Here is a 19298-nt window from a genome sequence, read left to right on the forward strand (position 1 = left end):
CGGCCTAGCTATAACTAGGCTTTTATTTTTCGCCAGAGAAATGGAGGGAAGCATTCGGATGGAAAGAGTCTGGAGTTTGAGCTGTAAGTTTATCAGCTCCAGAACGTTGGAGTCTGAGGTCAGCGTCTCTGAGGGAACCCCAGTGCTCAGTCGAGATAGGGGACGATTTACGGCACAGGAATCTGAAACCGCAGGACCGTTCTCTCTCACTCTCTCTCTCTCTCTCTCTCTGTTTGTCCGCATGGTGCAAAACACACTTCAGTAAATCACTTGGTTAAAAAATAGCAGCGTCAAAATAAATTATTAGATTTAGTCAGAAGCTACTGAGCAGACGAAGTAAAATACTACTGCTACCGCTAAAATAACTCCACCTGGCAATGAGAAATGTTTTCATTATAAAATACTTTACAAATAAAATACTTATAATATACTACAAGAAATACATTGTTCAGTTTTTTGCTGCTGAATCATGAAGTAAAACTGGCCCGAGGGGTGCGCAAACTTTTGCACTGGACTATACATCAAATTAGACATAAACAAACACTGGTCAGAATTAATGCAACAACCTGAGTGTGAATTTTAACACTTAAAAATAATAGAAGTGCAATAACTATGTAGTAAATGTTCCTAATTTCCACACTTTAACCCATAATTCACAATTTAAAAAATCATTAATTAAAAACATTAATATGAATTAATTCATGAAGACATAAATATTGAATAGAATTCAATAAATATAAGTACATTTATTAAATTAAACAAACAAACAAACAAACAAACAAATAAATAAATAAATTCTGGGGTTTTTTTGTATTCTTCTGAACACCTAAAGAGTTAAAAGAATTCAACAAATCATAGTAAATTTATTAAATAAAATGAATATAATTATTAAATATAATTACTAAATTAAGTGTTTAAAATTAAATTATTAAATAATTAAATTACAATAATTAATAATCGATTATTTAAATATTTGAAAAGAAATGCATTGCGGTATTTTTTTATTATTATGTTTAAAACCATGATCAGTCTCTCTATATCTCAGAGCCGGAGCTTGTTTATGTGTTCAGCTCTCTCTGTAATAAATCAGGCGGTCTGTATTCGACTTCTGGAAGGCAGCAGTGCATGAAGCAGCAGTAAAGGAGGGGTCGTTTATTTTATTTATTTTTTTCTCCCCTCCCAATCAGCTCGACTCATCGTGACCCTTTGAACAAGGGCTTCTGGTTGTAAATCTAACAAACGGCTCAGGGCCACAAATCTTCTGCAGGCTGACGTGTTGAGAGGCTATTGTGCAGCTCTCACTCTTCTCTCTCTCTCTCTCTCTCTCTCTCTCTCTGCTTCGTTAAGTCTCACTGAGCTGATCGCTGCATATGTCTATCAAAAACTTTGGCGTGTTAACAATTACTCGTCCCAACACCCTGTTTTATTCGTCACTTTTACAACATCATGCAATTTCCAAAACTACATATGAAGAAGGATGCGGTATTTCCATGGAAAAAGGGAATGTCTTGTCATTTATTATTATTTTTTATAGAAGCTGGCCTTGCGTTCAATGTTTCCCAGGATTTAAAGTTGCAAATAGAAGTGCGTACAGATTTAGAATACTCAAATAACATCATAAAAACCTTCATAAAGTCTGATTCATACCTTCGCAATACAGTGACTCATTTCTACATATCTGGGCCAGAAGTCAGAAATAAGCTCCACCCCCTAGCTAACTCAGTTTATATAGTTATACTTTTAAGACTTTTTAAAATGGGAATTCATTTCATAGACAGCGGAAGCTGCTCCTGTAATGAATCCTGGTGTTAGATCTGATCTGGAGCACCTTCATGAATGTCCTTTCCTGCAGCTGATGACCTTGTGGTGTTGTCCAGACTCTGAGGGTCTACAGCGAGCGGGTTCAGTTGGTGGATCTGATTTTGCATGACTTCTGAACGCTGCACTAAAACAGCAGAGAGTAAAACAGCAGCTAACCTCTGAGGCCTTGTCACAGGAAAGTTTAGAGCATTTAAAGTGTGAAGGTGAAGTGTGAGACGTGTGGTCAAGTGCAACACTAGGCAAGGCTAAATTTAAAAAGCAGCCTCGGCTGTGAGTGAAGCAAGAGAAATCGCGATCTTATCGAAAGCATAGAGTCTCTGTGGGTGTGGAAGTGTCTAATAGAAACGGCGGTAGCAGCGATGGAGGGCATTAAGAAGGAATGATTTCTTTTTGAGAAGTGATTTGCTAACTGATTTACTAAGTGAAGGATTTGGTAACGCTGTTAAACTAGACGAGTCTCAAACCACAGGCAGTCTAAATAAGAACACAAGAAGCCGCTTGACTTGGGCTTGCGGCCCAAAAGCCCCGTGTTGGACAGAAGCCCCTAATTGTGCAAAAACCACGTGTTAAGAAAGTTTCATAGTGGACAGAAGCCACTGGTTTGTGGAAAGCCCCATGATGAGAAGTACCTCAGAAAGCCTAATCAAAGGCCAAAATCTTCTTGTCAGGAGTAGCCGCATAAAGATGACTCTAACTGGGCTGTGGACGCTGGTTGGGGAAAACCCTGTACTGGGAAGGAGCTTCTGTATGGGCAAAGTAGACCCCAGGTTTTTAGAATAACAACAAACAAATACTTAAATAAATAAATAATTAAATATATAAATAAAAACATAAATAAAAACATGATGAGTAGAAGCACCATATAAGACAAAGTTTCATTGATGGGCAAAAGCTTTTGAACCCAAAAAGAAACACTTGACTGGGCAAAGGACGCTGGTTTGGTAAAGCCCAATGATGAGCAGAAACTCCTTGATGGGCAACATCTCATGATGGGCAGCTGCTTCTAATATGAGAAGGCCCCATCCCCAAGTCCAGCAAAAGCTCCTAGATGGCCAATAACTCCACGTGAGACAAAGTCTCAAAATGGCGGAAAGCTTCTAGATGGAAGCTTTGCACTCTTTGGACTTTGCACATTCTGCAAAGTCCAAAGATAAACATCACAAGGAGGCCACTGACCAGGCTGTTTGATAGACAAAAGCCCCAAGGAATTAGCAGATCTTCTGGGATGGGCAACATCTCATGATGGCCAGAAACCATGTTAATCTGTGGTATGAGTGTTTTGGTGTGTGTTAATAAGCTGTATATGCGAAGAAAATAACACAGCACTGAGTCTCTGCGGGTGTGTAAGTGTCTAACAGAAGCAGGACAGTAACAGTGATGGACTGACTTTATTTGTCCATGTGAAGGACAAATGAAGGTTTGGTAGTGTTGTTCATCTGGATTTATAAGAAACTAAAGCAACTTGAATCTACTGCACTGCAGACCAAGCCCCGTGTCGGACAGAAGCCCCTGAAACACGTCACCCATCTATGAGGTCTGTTCTTCTATTAGACACTTACACACCCACAGTGACTCAGTGAATCAGATAAGATCATGATTTCTCTCGCTTTACATTCTCTCAGCTGTGACTAAAGTGAGACACGCTGCTTCTTGTTGTGAGGAGGCTGCAGATTTACTTTCAGATGCATAAATATTTTCCAGATGAAAGGTTTTTTTCTTCACTCAATGACCCCAGACAGAATGACTCCATATATAACTCACTTCTCGCTGAATTGACTCATTTGATTCACTTCTCAGAAGGGCACCAAGACGTACTACACAGTATGATGGGTTTTAATGTCTCACCAGCTTGTAGTTCACTTCTGGAGGCATTTATAGTATATTATATATTAAATTTATAAATATATATTAAAGGAGAGAGAAGTCCCAGAATGGACATAGGGAAGAAGGACATGCCAGAGCTCCTGGGTGGGCAAAGTCTCATGACGGGGATTAGAAATCAAATCGAAATGTGTAGAGGAGTACTGTATGATGTAAACCTTCAATCTGTTCTAAGAGAATCAAATGAATCATTTCACCCAAACTGGTAGCTCAAAAGAATCAATAAAGAATCAATAAAGTATTCTGATTCTGAAAAGTGAATCATAGTAAAGTGAATCATTTGATTTTGATTCTTAGAGCAAATCTTGCTGTGTCCAGTGTTTTGCTAAAGATGCCTGCATAGAAACAAGCCCAAATCTTCATCTGCTTGCTTTAAATGAGTGAAAAATGAGAGAAAATGTTAACATTTCAAACAATTCCAATGGACTTTCCTGAAGCCAATCAGAAGCCGGTAGTAAGTGAGAGGTAACCAGCATGTGACTATCAGTAGCTAACACACTGAGATATTATCACCATTTCCTGGAGTTTCACCCAACAGTCCCGAGTCACCCACGCCTGGGTTTAATCACACACACACACAACCCCGATTTAGCCCTGAGGAGCAGTTGTGGAGGAGGAAGAACCATGTCATTAACCACCTCTGCCAGTTTAAATGCGACAGGGAATGAGATCACTCTCGACTGCGGCGTTACTTTTAGCTGCTCTTCCTCCAAGATACAGGACAGGGAACTGCGCAGACTCGGCTTCGTCCTTGTCACTGTAGTGCAGACGTTCTCTCTGGACACGTGTGGTCAGCGTCAGCTTGTTCTAGCGGTCAACAAAACGTTTTTTTACCTCGCAAAACTCCATTGCTAACACTGCTCATTAGTCAGGATATAATCTAGGAATATAGATTCGAGCAGCAACTATCAGGATTCAACAGATATTATTTATTATCTAGCAAGTGTATAAGCACTTTTTAACATACATTTAACATTTTTTTGCACATCTTAACACACGATTCAAAATGGCCGACACAGTAAAGTTCACACCTCACTGAGTCTAAAGATTTTTTCCATGTTAGCAAGTCTTATATCTCATGATCAGTAGGTGGCGCTACACAGTGCAGCTTCACATCCAATGATGTAACTTGGATTATTTTTAAATCCATAAAAGACAAAGTAAAAGCTACACAAGAGGCTATACCCTGGCTTCTTCCCACACCAAAGACGAGGAAAAGTACTGTTCGGTGACGTAATATCCGAGAATTTCCGAGAACAGCACAGGCGCTGAAGCAGGAAGAATGTTGGTAGCTATTAAGCTTTTATTTTTTTTAAAAAAATGTAAAAGGACGACCAAAAAGTTGTCCAGAATGACAAAAAGAGTGCAAATCTGCCACCTAGTGGATGAAGTGGAATTTTAGAAGCAGTCCAAATTATTCAAATTTTCAGTCGGACAAAAACAATAAGAATTGAATTACGAAGAAAGAAAAAATAGAATGTATTTATAAATATAGGACAGGGGAAACATCTAGAAAACAAAAACATGAGCAATATGAATAAAATTCAGATGATATCTGTTCACAGGAGATGTCGTTATGTGAGATAAAAGTGTATGGAAGAGAAGTTTATCATTTTAAATGTATGTATTATGCTCTAACCGCAAATTATTTCAGCCACTGCATCATCCTATAGAGAAATAGCATGGATTCTGATTGGTCAGATGGTGGTGATTCATCGTCAATAAGAGCAGCTCTGACAGTAGCACGGGTTTGATCAATACTTTATCGTCTACGTACCACAGGTATACAGGGACTCGTATGACGACATTACAGCACAGTGAAATGTTCTTAACATATCCCATCCTTGGAGGTTGGGGTCAGACCGCAGGGTTTTACATGTTAAAGACACAGGAGTTTCTCTGTAACTAAACAAAGTGTGTTAGATTTCTAGATTTCTAGAACTTCTAAAGACTTCTGCCTGCGACATGATGACAACTCTTCCTCTGACCTGAAGCTAAACAGCTAAACAAACATGAACCTAACATAAACATCATTTTCGTCCATTGGCGCATGATCGGGTGTAGTGATCGCCATCTGTGCTGCGCATGCGCAAACCGTTTCACCGCTTGAATTGAACTCCACTATACACCTTTATTTCTTTAAAATTTTAATGGGTTTTTTTTTGCCCTGTGCGTTTGTCTTATAAAACAAAGAAACATATAGAAAATACAAATCATTATTGTTAATGGTGGTAAATATTTATTTCACTATTAAGCTGGTAGGTTTTTCAGGCTGAAACACATTCATTGTAAAAAAAAATAATGTTAGAAAACACACGTGTCGCTTTTATATATTTACATATTCCAGTTCACTCTTTAACTAAGTGTATATTTATAATAATATTAATGTTATCTGTGATTTTGTGTGTGTTTGTGGACGGTACGCAGCGAATTTCTTCACTGTAGTTTCCCTCCACATCACAAGATGGCGGGCTCCCTGTTTCCGCCCTGTATTTTTTCCTACTTCCGCCTGCACGCTGCCCCCCCTCTTCCTTTTCCTCAGTGCAGCGGGAGCAGTATCGGAGTCTGAAGACTTCATCTCCTGACTAAAGGAGAAACTAACGATTAAAAAATGGTCAGTAAACAAAGCAAACACACCAAATATCTTCTTTAATCGACAGTCCGGCGCCTCGCGCACGTCACGGTGCAGTTTGAGCGTGGATGAGGGTTTAATTTCAGTCGGATGATGTCGGATGTTTTTGAATCCCGACTCGCCGTGCTACTCTCCGCGTTCTCGCTTATTCAGGATTATAACGTGTCTAATAAAGTCTTACACGCTTCCCAGGTTTTTCTGGACAAGCGTTAATTAAACCAAATCATTTAATGTACTTGTCCATTCATTTAAAGCTTTAATTATTTAAAAAAATCACCAAAAAATAACCCCGGCTCAGTTTCACGGTCGGCCGTGACGTCAGCGTGCACGTGCGCGCCTGACAGCGGCTGAGCCTCAGTGATGTTAATAACGTGTTTATTACACTGTTATGATTGTTTTTTTATTTCCCCATTTTTAGGGGTTTGTCAAGGTTGTTAAGAATAAGGCGTATTTCAAGAGATACCAGGTCAAATTCCGGAGAAGGAGAGGTGACTGAACGTCCATTTTATGTATTTAAAAAACAATTAATTGCATAATATTTACACACGTGTTTAATTAAAGCGAGTCACAGTATGCCGTCCGTCTGTACACGATAACTGACCGCTCTTTTTTCTTCCTTTCCAGAGGGCAAGACGGACTTCTTTGCCCGTAAGCGCCTCGTCATCCAGGACAAGAACAAGTACAACACGCCTAAGTATCGCATGATCGTTAGATTCTCCAACAGGGATATTGTTTGCCAGGTGATGTTATTTAATAAACATAAACATTGTGCTGCTAGTAAACTGTTTTCTTTCATGATGTTGATATAAAGTCATTAATGACGTGTGTGTGTGTGTGTGTGTGCGCAGATCGCATATGCCAAAATTGAAGGCGATGTGGTCGTCTGCGCTGCTTACTCTCACGAGTTGCCGAGATACGGCGTTTCTGTGGGGTTGACCAACTATGCCGCTGCCTACTGCACAGGACTGCTGCTGGCACGTCGGGTAAGAGCTGAACAATCCTCTTCGCTGAATAGGGAGTAAATCACTCTGTTTTAGGGAAAATAATCAACGAAGTGGTAGTGAGATGCTGCGGACTTGCAGTTAGAGCTCCACAGTGCATCCAGAACTGTCCTGTTTCTTATATACAAACGTTGCTGATAATGATTACTTTGAAGTGTGTGTCTAAACCCATCCCTGACCGGCGCGGCTGTTGTTGCTGTCTCTCTGCAGCTGCTGAATAAGTTTGGTCTGGATAAGGTGTACGAGGGCCAGGTGGAGGTGACGGGTGAGGAGTTTAACGTGGAGAGCATCGACGGCCAGCCGGGAGCGTTTACCTGCTACCTGGACGCCGGTCTGACCAGAACCACCACCGGGAATAAAGTATTCGGGGCCCTGAAAGGAGCGGTGGATGGAGGACTGTCCATCCCACACAGGTTAGGACACGGGGACAGGGGATTAGTGTACAAGACACGTGCTTTTCCACATGACTAGATCAAGGGTCTGAGTAATGAAGCATGTGAAAGCTGATCTAGAGTAGGAAAGGATGACGTAAATGAAAACTAACACGGAAAACAAAAGCGGAATCTAGCAAGTGAAAGCTGACAAGCCTTAACCTGCTGAGCGAAAGTTGACGTAATGTCCGAAAGTATGACCTAGCAAACCAAGCGTACTTAGCAAGTGAAAACTAGCTATGTACTAATCCTAGCGCATAAAACCCAGAGAATCAAAACTGAGCGCATCAGAGAACGCATAATCATAGCATACGAATGAAAAGCTGACCTAAATAACACACATTTTATACATAATGGAGGATTAGACATGTGATCCACGTCACTCACGCAGGCTGTCTCTGTGTGTTTCAGCACTAAGCGGTTCCCGGGCTACGACTCGGAGAGCAAAGAGTTCAACAATGAGGTCCACAGAAAACACATCCTGGGTATCAACGTGTCCGAGTACATGAGCAGTCTGATAGAGGAGGACGAGGAGGCCTACAAGAAACAGTTCTCCCGCTTCATCAAGAATGGCGTCACACCAGATTCGGTAAGAGGAACACTCAACCACACGCGCACACACACACTGAGCTTCTTGATGATGATCCTCTCTGCGCTGAGAGGGTTCTTTTCCCTCGGCTGATGTCGTGCAGCGATTTCAAGACGGGACTGAGAGAAGCTTCACAAGCTCCAGCTGAATAATAGAGCTCTAAATTCTTTATTTAAAAAAGAAAATGACGTTTTTTAACTGCAGATTCATGGGAAAAAAGCCGTATTAATGATACAGCAATAATGTGATCAGTTCACTGATCTAAGAAATATTAAAAAAAAATATATATATATAAATATATAGTATAAAGCTGATTTGAGAATTAATTAAAATAAACTATAATATATTAGTTTGTATTAAATTGAATTATAAAGTTTTTATCATTTATAAATTATAAAAAAAAGTTTATAATTATTTATAGTATATATAGTATTATAATTTGGGAACAAGAAGAAAAAACTTCGTATTTTCCAAAAGACTTCACTTTAAAATTTTCATCTAAATGTAGACAGCGTACAAATGCTTCAAATAAAAGTGTAAATTTTCTTTGAAGTGCTTGCTTGCTTAATTAATGACTGATTAATTATTCATGAATTGTTAATTAGCACTGTCTTAAAATTAAAGAGCATTTGTGTGAGGATTTTGGGGGGGGGGGGGGGGCACCTCAGAAGCACTGCATAAATGAAGTATATTTTATATATAAAAGTATATATATTGACCTAATAGTAAAGGAATTATTTAAAAAAAAAAAATTCTTGGCCTAATAATAAAGGAATAATTTTAAAATATATTTATTTTTTAACCTAATATACAGCGTTTAAAAGATCAGATGAGCTTTTAATTCATTTTTATTTTTTTATTTTTATTTATTATATTAAATAATAATATTTATTATTTATCTCACACAGACTCTCTAACCGAGGTTTGTTGTGTGTAGTAGTTGTGTAACGTGAGCATGTGTTTGTTGCAGGTGGAGGAAATGTACAAGAAGGCTCACGCCGCTATTCGTGAGAATCCCGTACACGAGAAGAAGCCCAAGAAGGAAGTGAAGAAGAAGAGGTGAGTTCTGGAGCTGTGTGCTCTCCTCCTCCTCCCCATGATCATCATCTTTCACACACTGATGTGGATAACTGACGAGTTTTCTGAATGTCTCAGGTGGAACCGTGCCAAACTGACTCTGGGTCAGAGGAAGGACCGTGTCGCTCAGAAGAAGGCCAGCTTCCTGCGTGCTCAGGCGGCCGCCGAGGACGACGAGTGACCGACGAGTGAACGACCTCCTCACACCGCTCCCGAGAAAATGTGTGCACCTTTCTCCAAATAAAAGATTTGGGAAAAGTAACAGGCCCGTGTCTGTGCTTTTGATTTTTTTATCTCGCTGTGTTCACATCAGATCAGATCTCGGCTTCACAAAACGTCATCTGGGGTCATTGTTACCTCCTGAGTCTCAATATTACTGAAAAATTCTTACATCATTGAGGTGGTTAATGAGTTAATGACTCTAGACTAATAAAAATAACATGTTCTCTTGGTGGAAGGTTCTGGAATAAATCCCTCTCTAGCTCTAATAATAAGCAGAAGTTTAATTATAGACAGAAAACGAGTGATTTTTTTACAGAATATTTTACAATTATTTTTTTACATTTTGTAAAATTCTATCAAAACCAAAATTTTAAAAATGTAAAGTTTAAAAAAAAAAAAACTCATTCATGCTTATGATGAATTGTAAATAAGACTAAACTTGCAAGACTACATTTTTTTAAATTCATTTTTATATTTGTGTTGAGGTGAAACCTGGAAAATAGATAAAAAATCTATTTAAAGGAATTGAGTTTTGAATTTGAATTTTAAAATGACATTTTAAATTAGGGAATTTGTTATACAAGTGAAAATTAAAAAAAAGTATTTATTTTTAAATTTAATATTTAATATATATTTAATCTAAAATTATTTAATATATTCAACAATACTTTTTATATATCATATATAAAATTAAATATACTAATTAATATATCGATATGACTATTGATATATAAAAAATCATTTATTAGAAACATTTTATATTAAATATATATAAAATATTTTTAAAAATAAATGCATTTAATTAAAAAAAACTTATTTTTTACATTTTCACTTTAATACCATTCCTTAAAAAAATCACTATTATATATATTAAATATATGAAATATTTTAAAAATAAATAATAATAATAATTAAAAACTAAAAAAGAAGTGTACATCATTTATTTTTTACATTTTCACTTTTATACCAAATTCCTTAATTAAATCAAATTATAAAAAAAAAATAATAATAAAATGAAAAAAATAAATAAATAACTCCAGGCACACAGATGCGACAAAATACTTTAATGTGCAAAGTCATGCATTTATACTTTCTGTCTTTTTTTTAAAATAGAACTGTTTGGTTTTTCGTCCTTAACCAGCAGCAGCGATGTTCAGCAACAGATCGGTCACACGATGGCACAGAACAGGAGACGAATACTTCAAAAATAACAAACAAAAAATGTGTCTAACAGAGTCCAGTCCAGTCTTCAAACCTGTAGGAGATCAGACTGTCCATTTCTCTCAGCTCCAGCGTGGAGATCTGGCCGTGTCAGTCAGCACTGGGGGTTGACCACAGCATTATCTCTGTTCAAGTGTAACTCTAGCATGCAGACGCAGGATCTCTGCGCTAATAGTGTGTAAAATACGTGACTTGGAGACAATCACAGTTTTGTCGTGGTAGAGGTGTGCGTCGGGACCCAGATTCCACAGGACTCAGCTTTAAGAAAAATAATAATCACACCAAGACACTTTAAATTTTCTTCACTGACGTGGACATTTCTGTTGCTAACGGCTGAGAGGTTAGCTCAAAAAACATTTCTTTTCTCTCTCGCCTTCTCCGTGACGGATCTCTCTGCGTCATTGTAACGAGAATTCCAGTGAAGGAGTAAATGGAAAACGTCGGTCGAATGGACCCAAAATGCAATGCAGCTACCGCATAACACGCTAGCTATCAACGTACGAGATGATGAAAAGCCATAGCGACAGTGTTTTTCAACGATCGGGCTGGAAAACTAAAGCGCCATCGCATCGCTCTGTTGATCCAGAGATGGAGCGAGGGTGAAATCCCACTGCACTGCTCTCAGCATGGCATCGTGGGAAACATAGGAAAGCGTCGGTCGTCGAGAAAACGGAGCGAAGGCGTCAGAACCCACGAGCAGTCCCGTACACACACCTCTACTTCAACGTTAGTGTATCCTTCAACTTATTATTTTCACATCTTTAATTTTAATGGATGCAAAAGGTTTCAATTTCCCTCCATATGAAAAAAACCCCACAGAATGATCAGAGATCACTCATGTATGGCACAAATGTTTCACACACACGCGCACACACACGCGCGCACACACACACTGATGTTAGATGAGATACTGTCATTATTTAAACTCTCCTGCTGTTAGGGTGCCAATATTTATGCCAACTTTCACATCATCATCATCATCGACTTCAATGAGATTTTTTAAATCAGATTAAAGGTAACGGTTTCAATGAGGACAAAAGTAATGGCGCCCTATAAACAGAAAGTTGCCTTTTTGAGGGAAGTGGGCGGAGCTGAGCGGATCTGTTCTTGCAAGAGGCGGAGCTCTTTTCCAGGCTCCAATAATAGTGAATACCGCAAGCGCATATGATTATCAGACTTTTTTCATGACATTTTAAATATCACAGAATTACAGACGGCCGCTTTAATCGCCGTGTGAGTGGCAGGAGGAGAGTTTAAAGAGTGACACCAAGTCATTAAGTCAGTGTGTGGGATGTTAATAATAAAAAATCAAACCAAACCCCAAACCCAAGCCACACACGGCAGCACCACAGCGAGCTCACAGTGTGTGTGTGTGTCGTTACGAGTCGATGGTGTGCGAGATCTGCTTCCAGAGCAGCATCTTCAGGTTGTTGAGGATGAGCGAGTGCTCCATTTGCATCTGCTCTCCGGATCCCGTGAGCTCCATGCAGGCGTTCAGCTGCCTCTCCAGCTCGTCTCGCAGACTCGCCGGCGCCCCCTGCAGCAGGAAGTCCTCCAGCGCGCTGCAGGCTCGCGCCAGGTTGGTCCGGCTCGGCTCGGGGCTGCAGCGGCGCTCGGCTCGGCGACACAAAGCCCCGCAGTCGGCGCTGTACACGCAGTCCGAGTCTTCGTGGCACGGCCGGGCTCGCATGACGCGTCTGAACGCCTCCTCGGGCACGACGTGTCGGCCGTCCAGGAGACGCAGCTCATAGCGCTCGGTGTAGCCGAAGCTTCCCGGCTTCATGTCGCACAGCAGGAAGGAGCCGAACATCCCGTGGAAAACGTCTTCCACCAGCTCCAGCAGCCCGATCGAGATCTTTGCCTTTCGAGGCCACGACGGAGCGAACAGGTGATCCAGGCCGCGTCCCACCACGGCCGTGATCCAGGGTTCCAGCGATGGAGACAGGTTGAGGCCGTAGAGCGGCGTGTACGCGACTCGCTCCACCACGTACAGGTCACCACAGAAACCCAGCAGCTTGGGAGTGTGACTGCGTCCCTGCAGAACCACGCTGAGTAGAACCTCGTCCAGCTGCAGGAGAGCCCACGCCGACCGGGCCTCGGCTAGAGACACACGCCCGTCGTTATCGGCATCCGCGAACGACAGGACCAGTGATACCAGCGTGGTGAGATCAGCCTGCTCCCCAACCTTCGCCTAAAGATCACACACAGACACCAGAGGTAAAAGCAGGAGAAAGATCAGGACAACGTTCACCATGCTTCACCACCATTTCCACCCAACCTACAGCTGCTCCTCATTACACAATCACAAAGGCACACTGTATTACACTGAATTAGTCCTAAAGCTCATCGTCACGTGCTCGCGTACCTTCACGTGACCATACACCATCTCTTTGAACTTCTCCACCGACGTTCCTCTGGTGGGTTTGTCGAAAAGTGCAGGCTCCTTCCTGGGCTCCAGCTCTTCTCCCAGCTCATAGTGAAGCACGTCGCCCAGCTGGCACTTGATGACCGCGTCCACGTCGCCCCAGCTCGCCGTGTACACCTGAGGAACGTGGAGAGGAACTCAACTAGTTTAACATAATATCAGTAGATCTGTAGAGTCAGGTGAAGTACATTAGAACACAGTCAAAGGTCTGAAGTATCAGCGCAGAAACCAGCACAAGAAACCAGCACAATATAAAGCCAGCAAATAAATAAACAAACAAACAAATAAATGGTTCTGAAACCTGGCATTCACGTGGATAATTTTCAACCAATTCTATTTTAATCAGTTAAAAAAAATAGTAATTAATTAATTAATTAATTAATTAACAAATAAATAAATAAATAGGTTCTGAAACCTGGCATTCATGTGGATAATTTTCAACTGATTCTATTTTAATCAATTAACAAATAAATGAATGAATGAATGACTTTATTTATTTATTTATTAATGAATGAATGAATGAACAAACAAACAAATGAATAAATAAATAGGTTTCAAAACCTGGCATTCATGTGGACAATTTTCAATTCATTTTATTTTAATCAGTTCAAAAATAAATAAATAAACAAATAAATAAATACATGAATACACAAAAAATTATTAATTAATGAATGAATGAATGAATAAATAAATAAATTTAAAAAAAAATAAAAAATGATCATGGTATTAAGTTCTTTCTGCCTTTAAGAACTTCTCCAGGATGAGTGTGAATCTATATAAAAGTTTTTAAAGCTCAAAAACTTTAATAACAACGAAGGCGATGCAGCAATGAAGCAACATTCACGCAGTTTTGTTTTAAATAAATAACACTAAAGCAGGACAAACACTGACTATATCTCTACACAGGAAGGAGGAACTCCATCAGAACCTAGAGCTGGAGCTGTAAGATCCTGAAGTTCTCCATGAAGCTCACCTGAGTGTTGGGTTTGGAGGACAGACACCTCCTGAAGTACAGCGACTCTTTCTCACACAGGCTGCTGCAGGCGGAGCCGTCGATCACACCCGCTCTGTATTTATCACACTGACACGAAGAGAGGAGGAGCTTTAGAGTAAACTCCGCCTACACCACAGCGGCCACCGGGGGGGAGCAAATCATTCCTAATTAAACCCCCCATCAGGTAGAGTGCACTTTTTAACAGTTTATTGTTAACTTTTACTGTTCTAGCCACGTACATTACTCTCTCTCTCTCTTTCTCTGTCTATCTCTCTTGCTCTCTCACTCACTCTCTCTCTGTCTATCTCTCTCTTATCGCTCTTTCCTCTCCCTCTTGCTCTGCCCCCCCCTTCTCACTGTCTTTCTCCGTCTGTCTGCCTCTTTATCTCACTCTCTCTCTCTTTCTTTTTATCTCACCCCCCTCTATCTCTCTTCTCTCTAATTTTGCTATGTCTTTCTCCCACCCCCTCTCTCCCTCTTTTTTAACCCCCCCAATCCCACTTTCTCTCTCTCTCCCCCTCCCTCATATCTTTATCTCTCTTCCCTCTCTCTCTTTTTTACCCCCCCTTCTCACTCTCTTTCTTTGTCTGTCTGCCTCTCTCTCTCTCTCTCTCTCTCTCTATTACTCTCTCACTGACTCACAAAGTCACTCACTCTCTCACTGACTCACCACCTTCTCTCACTCACTTTATCTCCCTCCATTTTTCTCTTCCCGCTCACTCTTGCTGTCTTTCCCCTACCCCCTCTTTTTTTTTACCCCCCCTCTATCTTCATCTCTCTCTCTCCCCTTCTCACTCACTCACTCACTCATACTCTCACTTCTTCCATCTTATTTTATCTCTCTTTCCTCTCACTCTCCCCTACCACTTCCTCTGTTCTCTCTCTCTCTCTATTTCTCTCACACACACACACACACACACACACACACACACACACACACACTGAAGACTCCTCCCATAAACGTCTCCTTGCAAAAAACATCATTTTGTCCCTGAGAACACATGAAGTGCCCGTGTCTCTGGGAACGATCCGTTACTATAGAAACAATAAGAACTTGATAGACCTGCTGGCCAATCAGAATCCAGAACTCAAGAGCGCTGTGGTGTAGAACAGGAATGGTTACAGGATGTGTGTGTGTGTGTGTGTATTAAACAGAAGACTCACGATGGTGGTGTAGCACTCGTGTGCTCGGCACAGCTCTGTGTAAGACGAGTACTGAACATACACCACCCAGCTCCCCACAAACACCGCCAGCCACGTGAGGAACAGGTACTTCACCCTCACGTACGACAGCCGAACCTGCACGCCAAACACACACACACACGGTTTCAGCTCAGTGAGTAACTCTTCACAGCCATCCTGCACAGAAAAGCATCTCAAAACACATGAAACCTTGAACTGTCTGACCTCCATCAGGAGAAAAGCACGCCAGATATCTCTTCTGTAGCCAGGATGTGGAATCTGAGACCGTCATGAGCTCGGACTCGCCCAGACTGGACAGCTGAAGACTGGACAAAGTTTTCTCATCTTCAGCTGTCCACTTTGGGTGTGTTTGTGCTCATGAGATCCACAATATCCAAAAAGGAAAAGAATGCCCTGACATAACTGACCATTTTATTACATCATCACATCACTCAGCCCTAAAAAAAAACAACAGATTTTCTTCCTTGTGTCCTTGGAGTACGTCTGAACTTCACTCTCGACTTCTTTCATTAGTGCTCCACTGAGATGTTGTCTCCTGGGAAAAGTAATCTGATTGGCCGGTGAGTAACAGCGTCATTGTGCGACTTTATCTTGTGAATCTCCGGACAGGACGAGGTCCGGCATCCTCCAGCTGCAGAAACACACCAGACTATAATTTTCACCATTTTTTATTTTTTACGAGACAAATTACATTGGCTACGTATCCTCTTTCTTTTCTCTCTCTGTAGACGTTTTGGCCATCCGTTCTTCAGTCCAGCATCGTTCCCGCAGACTCAGCATTCCTGAAGCAGCCACAGGAATTACACAGACTACACCCCTGACACACCGGGAGACCGGCTGCAAAAACACTTATATAAGCAAAAATTAAAAAAGAAAAACACACGACCTACCTGCTTGGTTGGTTTGTTTGGTTTTGTTTTTTATGAAGAGAAATCTTAAGAAAACAAACGGCTCAGGTTTTACGTGACTCCTCCAGCTGATGTAATGTGTGTGACATGATATTGTGTTTAATTACGCACCCAAACATGAGAGACAAGGCTAATGGTGCTAAGTAATTTTAGTTAATTAATTAATTTAATTTTTAAGAGTTGGTCAGGGTTTTAAACGAACACCAAACACAAGAAACACTCAAGAACGATTCACCATTCTGATGTTTGTCTGAAGTATGAAGTTTAACTCCGCCTTCAAACTTAAGGCCACGCCTCCTGACTGAAAATAATCACCTGATGACAATCAACTCTATCAACATTGGTCAGATCATTTTTAACAAATCTGATTTGAGTGCATTAAACTGTTATACTTTTTCCAGATGTGTGGTTTATACATACACTATATTGCCAAAAGTTTTGGGACACCCCTCCAAACCATTGATTCCAGGTGTTGGGCTCGGCCCCTTAGTTCCAGTGAAAGGAACTCTTAATGCTTCAGCTTCATACCAAGACATTTAGGACAATTTCATGCTCTTTGTGGGAACAGTTTGGGGATGACCCCTTCCTGTTCCAACATGACTGCACACCAGTGACCAAAGCAAGGTCCATAAAGACATGGATGAGTGAGTTTGGTGTGGAGGAACTTGACTGTCCTGCACAGAGTCCTGACCTCAACCCCATAGAACACCTTTGGGATGAATTAGAGCGGAGACTGTGAGCCAGACCTTCTCGTCCAACATCAGTGCCTGACCTTACAAATGTGCTTCTAGAGGAATGGTCAAAAATTCCCATAAACACACTCCTAAACCTTCCCAGAAGAGTTGAAGCTGTTATAGCTGCAAAGGGCGGGACAACTCCATATTACATTCATGGGCATGTAATAATAATAATAATAATACATTTTATTTGAGGCGCCTTTCATGAAAGTCAAGGTCACCTTACATCAAGTAGAACCAAGGATAAAATACAAAGCAGTACACATACAAAATCTAAATAAAAACAGAAAGACGGTTAACAAAAATCTGAAAAGGCTTTCCTAAAGAAATAGGTTTTAAGATTAGATTAAAAAGATGTGAGAGAGATGATTTCACAGATGGACAGTGGGAGGGAATTCCAGAGGTGTGGTGCAGCCCAGCTGAAAGACCTGGAACCCATTGTGCGTAAGCGGACAGAGGGAATGGCAAGTGAGTAAGATGAAGAGGATCTGAGTGACCGTGCAGGGGTGTAAACGTGGACCAGCTCTGAGAGGTATGAGGGGGCAAGGTTATGTAATACTTTGAAGGTGAGGAGGAGAATCTTGTAATCAATGCGGAATTTAACGGGGAGCCAGTGTAATTGAAAAAGTACAGGAGAAATGTAGTTGATGGAGGGAGTTTTTGTGATGATGTGGGCAGCTGTGTTTTGGACCAACTGAAGTTTATGAAGGAGTTGAGAAGGGTGACAGACAAGAAGAAGTAGAATCCAGATGAGGAGATTGTAATCCAGGATTGTTGCGGCGAACGAAGGAGAAATCCCAGGCCGAGTCCCAGGTGCCAGAACCACTGAGCCAGGTACGCCAGAGTCCAGGTAGACCCACTGAGTGGCGCTGAAACCGTCAGTTTGTTGACATTAGGTTAAAATAGTCCAGTGGTTGTTAAAACTATGTATTGATTCATCCAAACTTTGATGATCTTGAAATTAATCTGTACTGCTTAGAAAACAGTCAAAATCAATAATTCACAGAGAGCAGTGGCAGCATTAAGGCCAGAGTTCACTCTCCTGGAAGTAAAGGCAGATGTCCCAAAACGTTTGGCCTGACTCGGAGTCTCCGCTCTAAATTCATCCTAAAGGTGTTCTATGGGGTTGCGGTCAGGACTCGGATCTAAGGGGACTAATGATTTGGAGGGGTGTCCCAAAACTTTTGGCAATACAGTGTACTTTGTGTAATGTTTCATGTTTTAAGTGAAGCATTTTTAGACCAACAATGAATGAACAAATGATATTATTATTAGTAGTAGTAGTACTTTATTTGCATCCATGCTAAAAATGTACAGTTTTTGTATCTGCATTTATTTTTGTATTAATCATGATAATAAATCAGATCTCAAAATCAAAGTCTAAACGATAATTTTATGCCTCTGAGAGCTTTAAAGGTTTCCTCGACACAGAGAAGGCTGTCTATTTATAGGCAAGTTGCTTTTCTTGTCAGACTTCATCATAAAGACAATAAAGCATGGGGTGTCCTCTGCTGCATTGAAATGAAATTAGCATCAAGAAAAAAACTATTTATACTTTTTTTCAGGTGTAAATCTGAGTGCATGTGAATTTAATGCTTTAGTCCAGATATGTGCATGACTTCAAACTGCATGAATGAATGGTCAACCCTGCATAAACATGCATCTGAGCTGGAAAAACGCAGAGAAATCACACTCACGTGAAAGAGGTAAGACTTCGTGATCCAGGCCCGTGCAAGCAGACCTCTCGCCATGGCAGAAAGAGTTCATGTCAGACATGTCACCGACCTGCAGAACAAGAAAAGCATCGCGGCTGCAGGAATCTCACTCTTCTGCTCCGTGCACCGCGTCATCACTGCCCTAATCCCTCTAACACACCCAACCGGACCATTACTACTGTACTGTACTACTCCACTTCTGCTTGCACTTCCGATCCTAAACCTTCTCTAGTGACCTGGATCACGTCCACAGCTCTTAGGAAAATCCAGCAGGCTTCATGAGCACCATATGCTGCATCCAGGTTTATTCCGAACTTCCGGGTTAGAATGTTGCAATGGGGTTGGTTTTTTTTTTTTTTACGACATTTCGAGCTTGAAGCCGGCAGCAAACTCGCTCTGCGGGGGGCAAAATTTGCATTGCAAGAACATTTTAAAGGCAAA

General features: G+C 40.9%; 2 protein-coding genes across 4 annotated transcripts; one reads left to right on the forward strand and one right to left on the reverse strand.

The window, feature by feature from the left end:
• The first annotated feature begins 6165 nt into the window (after positions 1 to 6165).
• On the forward strand, positions 6166 to 9694 carry rpl5a (ribosomal protein L5a). Its single transcript, XM_058419077.1, has 8 exons — positions 6166 to 6316; positions 6753 to 6822; positions 6959 to 7074; positions 7183 to 7317; positions 7546 to 7748; positions 8178 to 8355; positions 9326 to 9414; positions 9511 to 9694. Exons 1-8 carry the CDS (start codon positions 6314 to 6316, stop codon positions 9611 to 9613), a joined length of 897 nt encoding a protein of 298 aa, XP_058275060.1. The 5' UTR covers positions 6166 to 6313; the 3' UTR covers positions 9614 to 9694.
• A 1009-nt stretch (positions 9695 to 10703) lies between these two features.
• Positions 10704 to 19173, reverse strand: dipk1aa (divergent protein kinase domain 1Aa). Of its 3 annotated transcripts, XM_058418650.1 has the most exons (6): positions 18840 to 19171; positions 15702 to 16128; positions 15459 to 15593; positions 14274 to 14381; positions 13241 to 13417; positions 10704 to 13066 (listed from the first exon to the last, which is right to left on the reverse strand). In XM_058418650.1, exons 2-6 carry the CDS (start codon positions 15705 to 15707, stop codon positions 12254 to 12256), a joined length of 1239 nt encoding a protein of 412 aa, XP_058274633.1. In that variant the 5' UTR covers positions 15708 to 16128; positions 18840 to 19171; the 3' UTR covers positions 10704 to 12253. The 3 variants fall into 3 exon arrangements, with proteins under 3 accessions (XP_058274633.1, XP_058274632.1, XP_058274634.1); XM_058418649.1 differs by lacking the exon at positions 15702 to 16128 and having other exon boundaries at positions 18840 to 19170; XM_058418651.1 differs by lacking the exons at positions 14274 to 14381; positions 15702 to 16128 and having other exon boundaries at positions 18840 to 19173.
• Between the last annotated feature and the right edge of the window lie 125 nt (positions 19174 to 19298).

Source organism: Hemibagrus wyckioides, linkage group LG20, assembly GCF_019097595.1.
Source record: "Hemibagrus wyckioides isolate EC202008001 linkage group LG20, SWU_Hwy_1.0, whole genome shotgun sequence".
Taxonomy (NCBI): Eukaryota; Metazoa; Chordata; class Actinopteri; order Siluriformes; family Bagridae; genus Hemibagrus; species Hemibagrus wyckioides.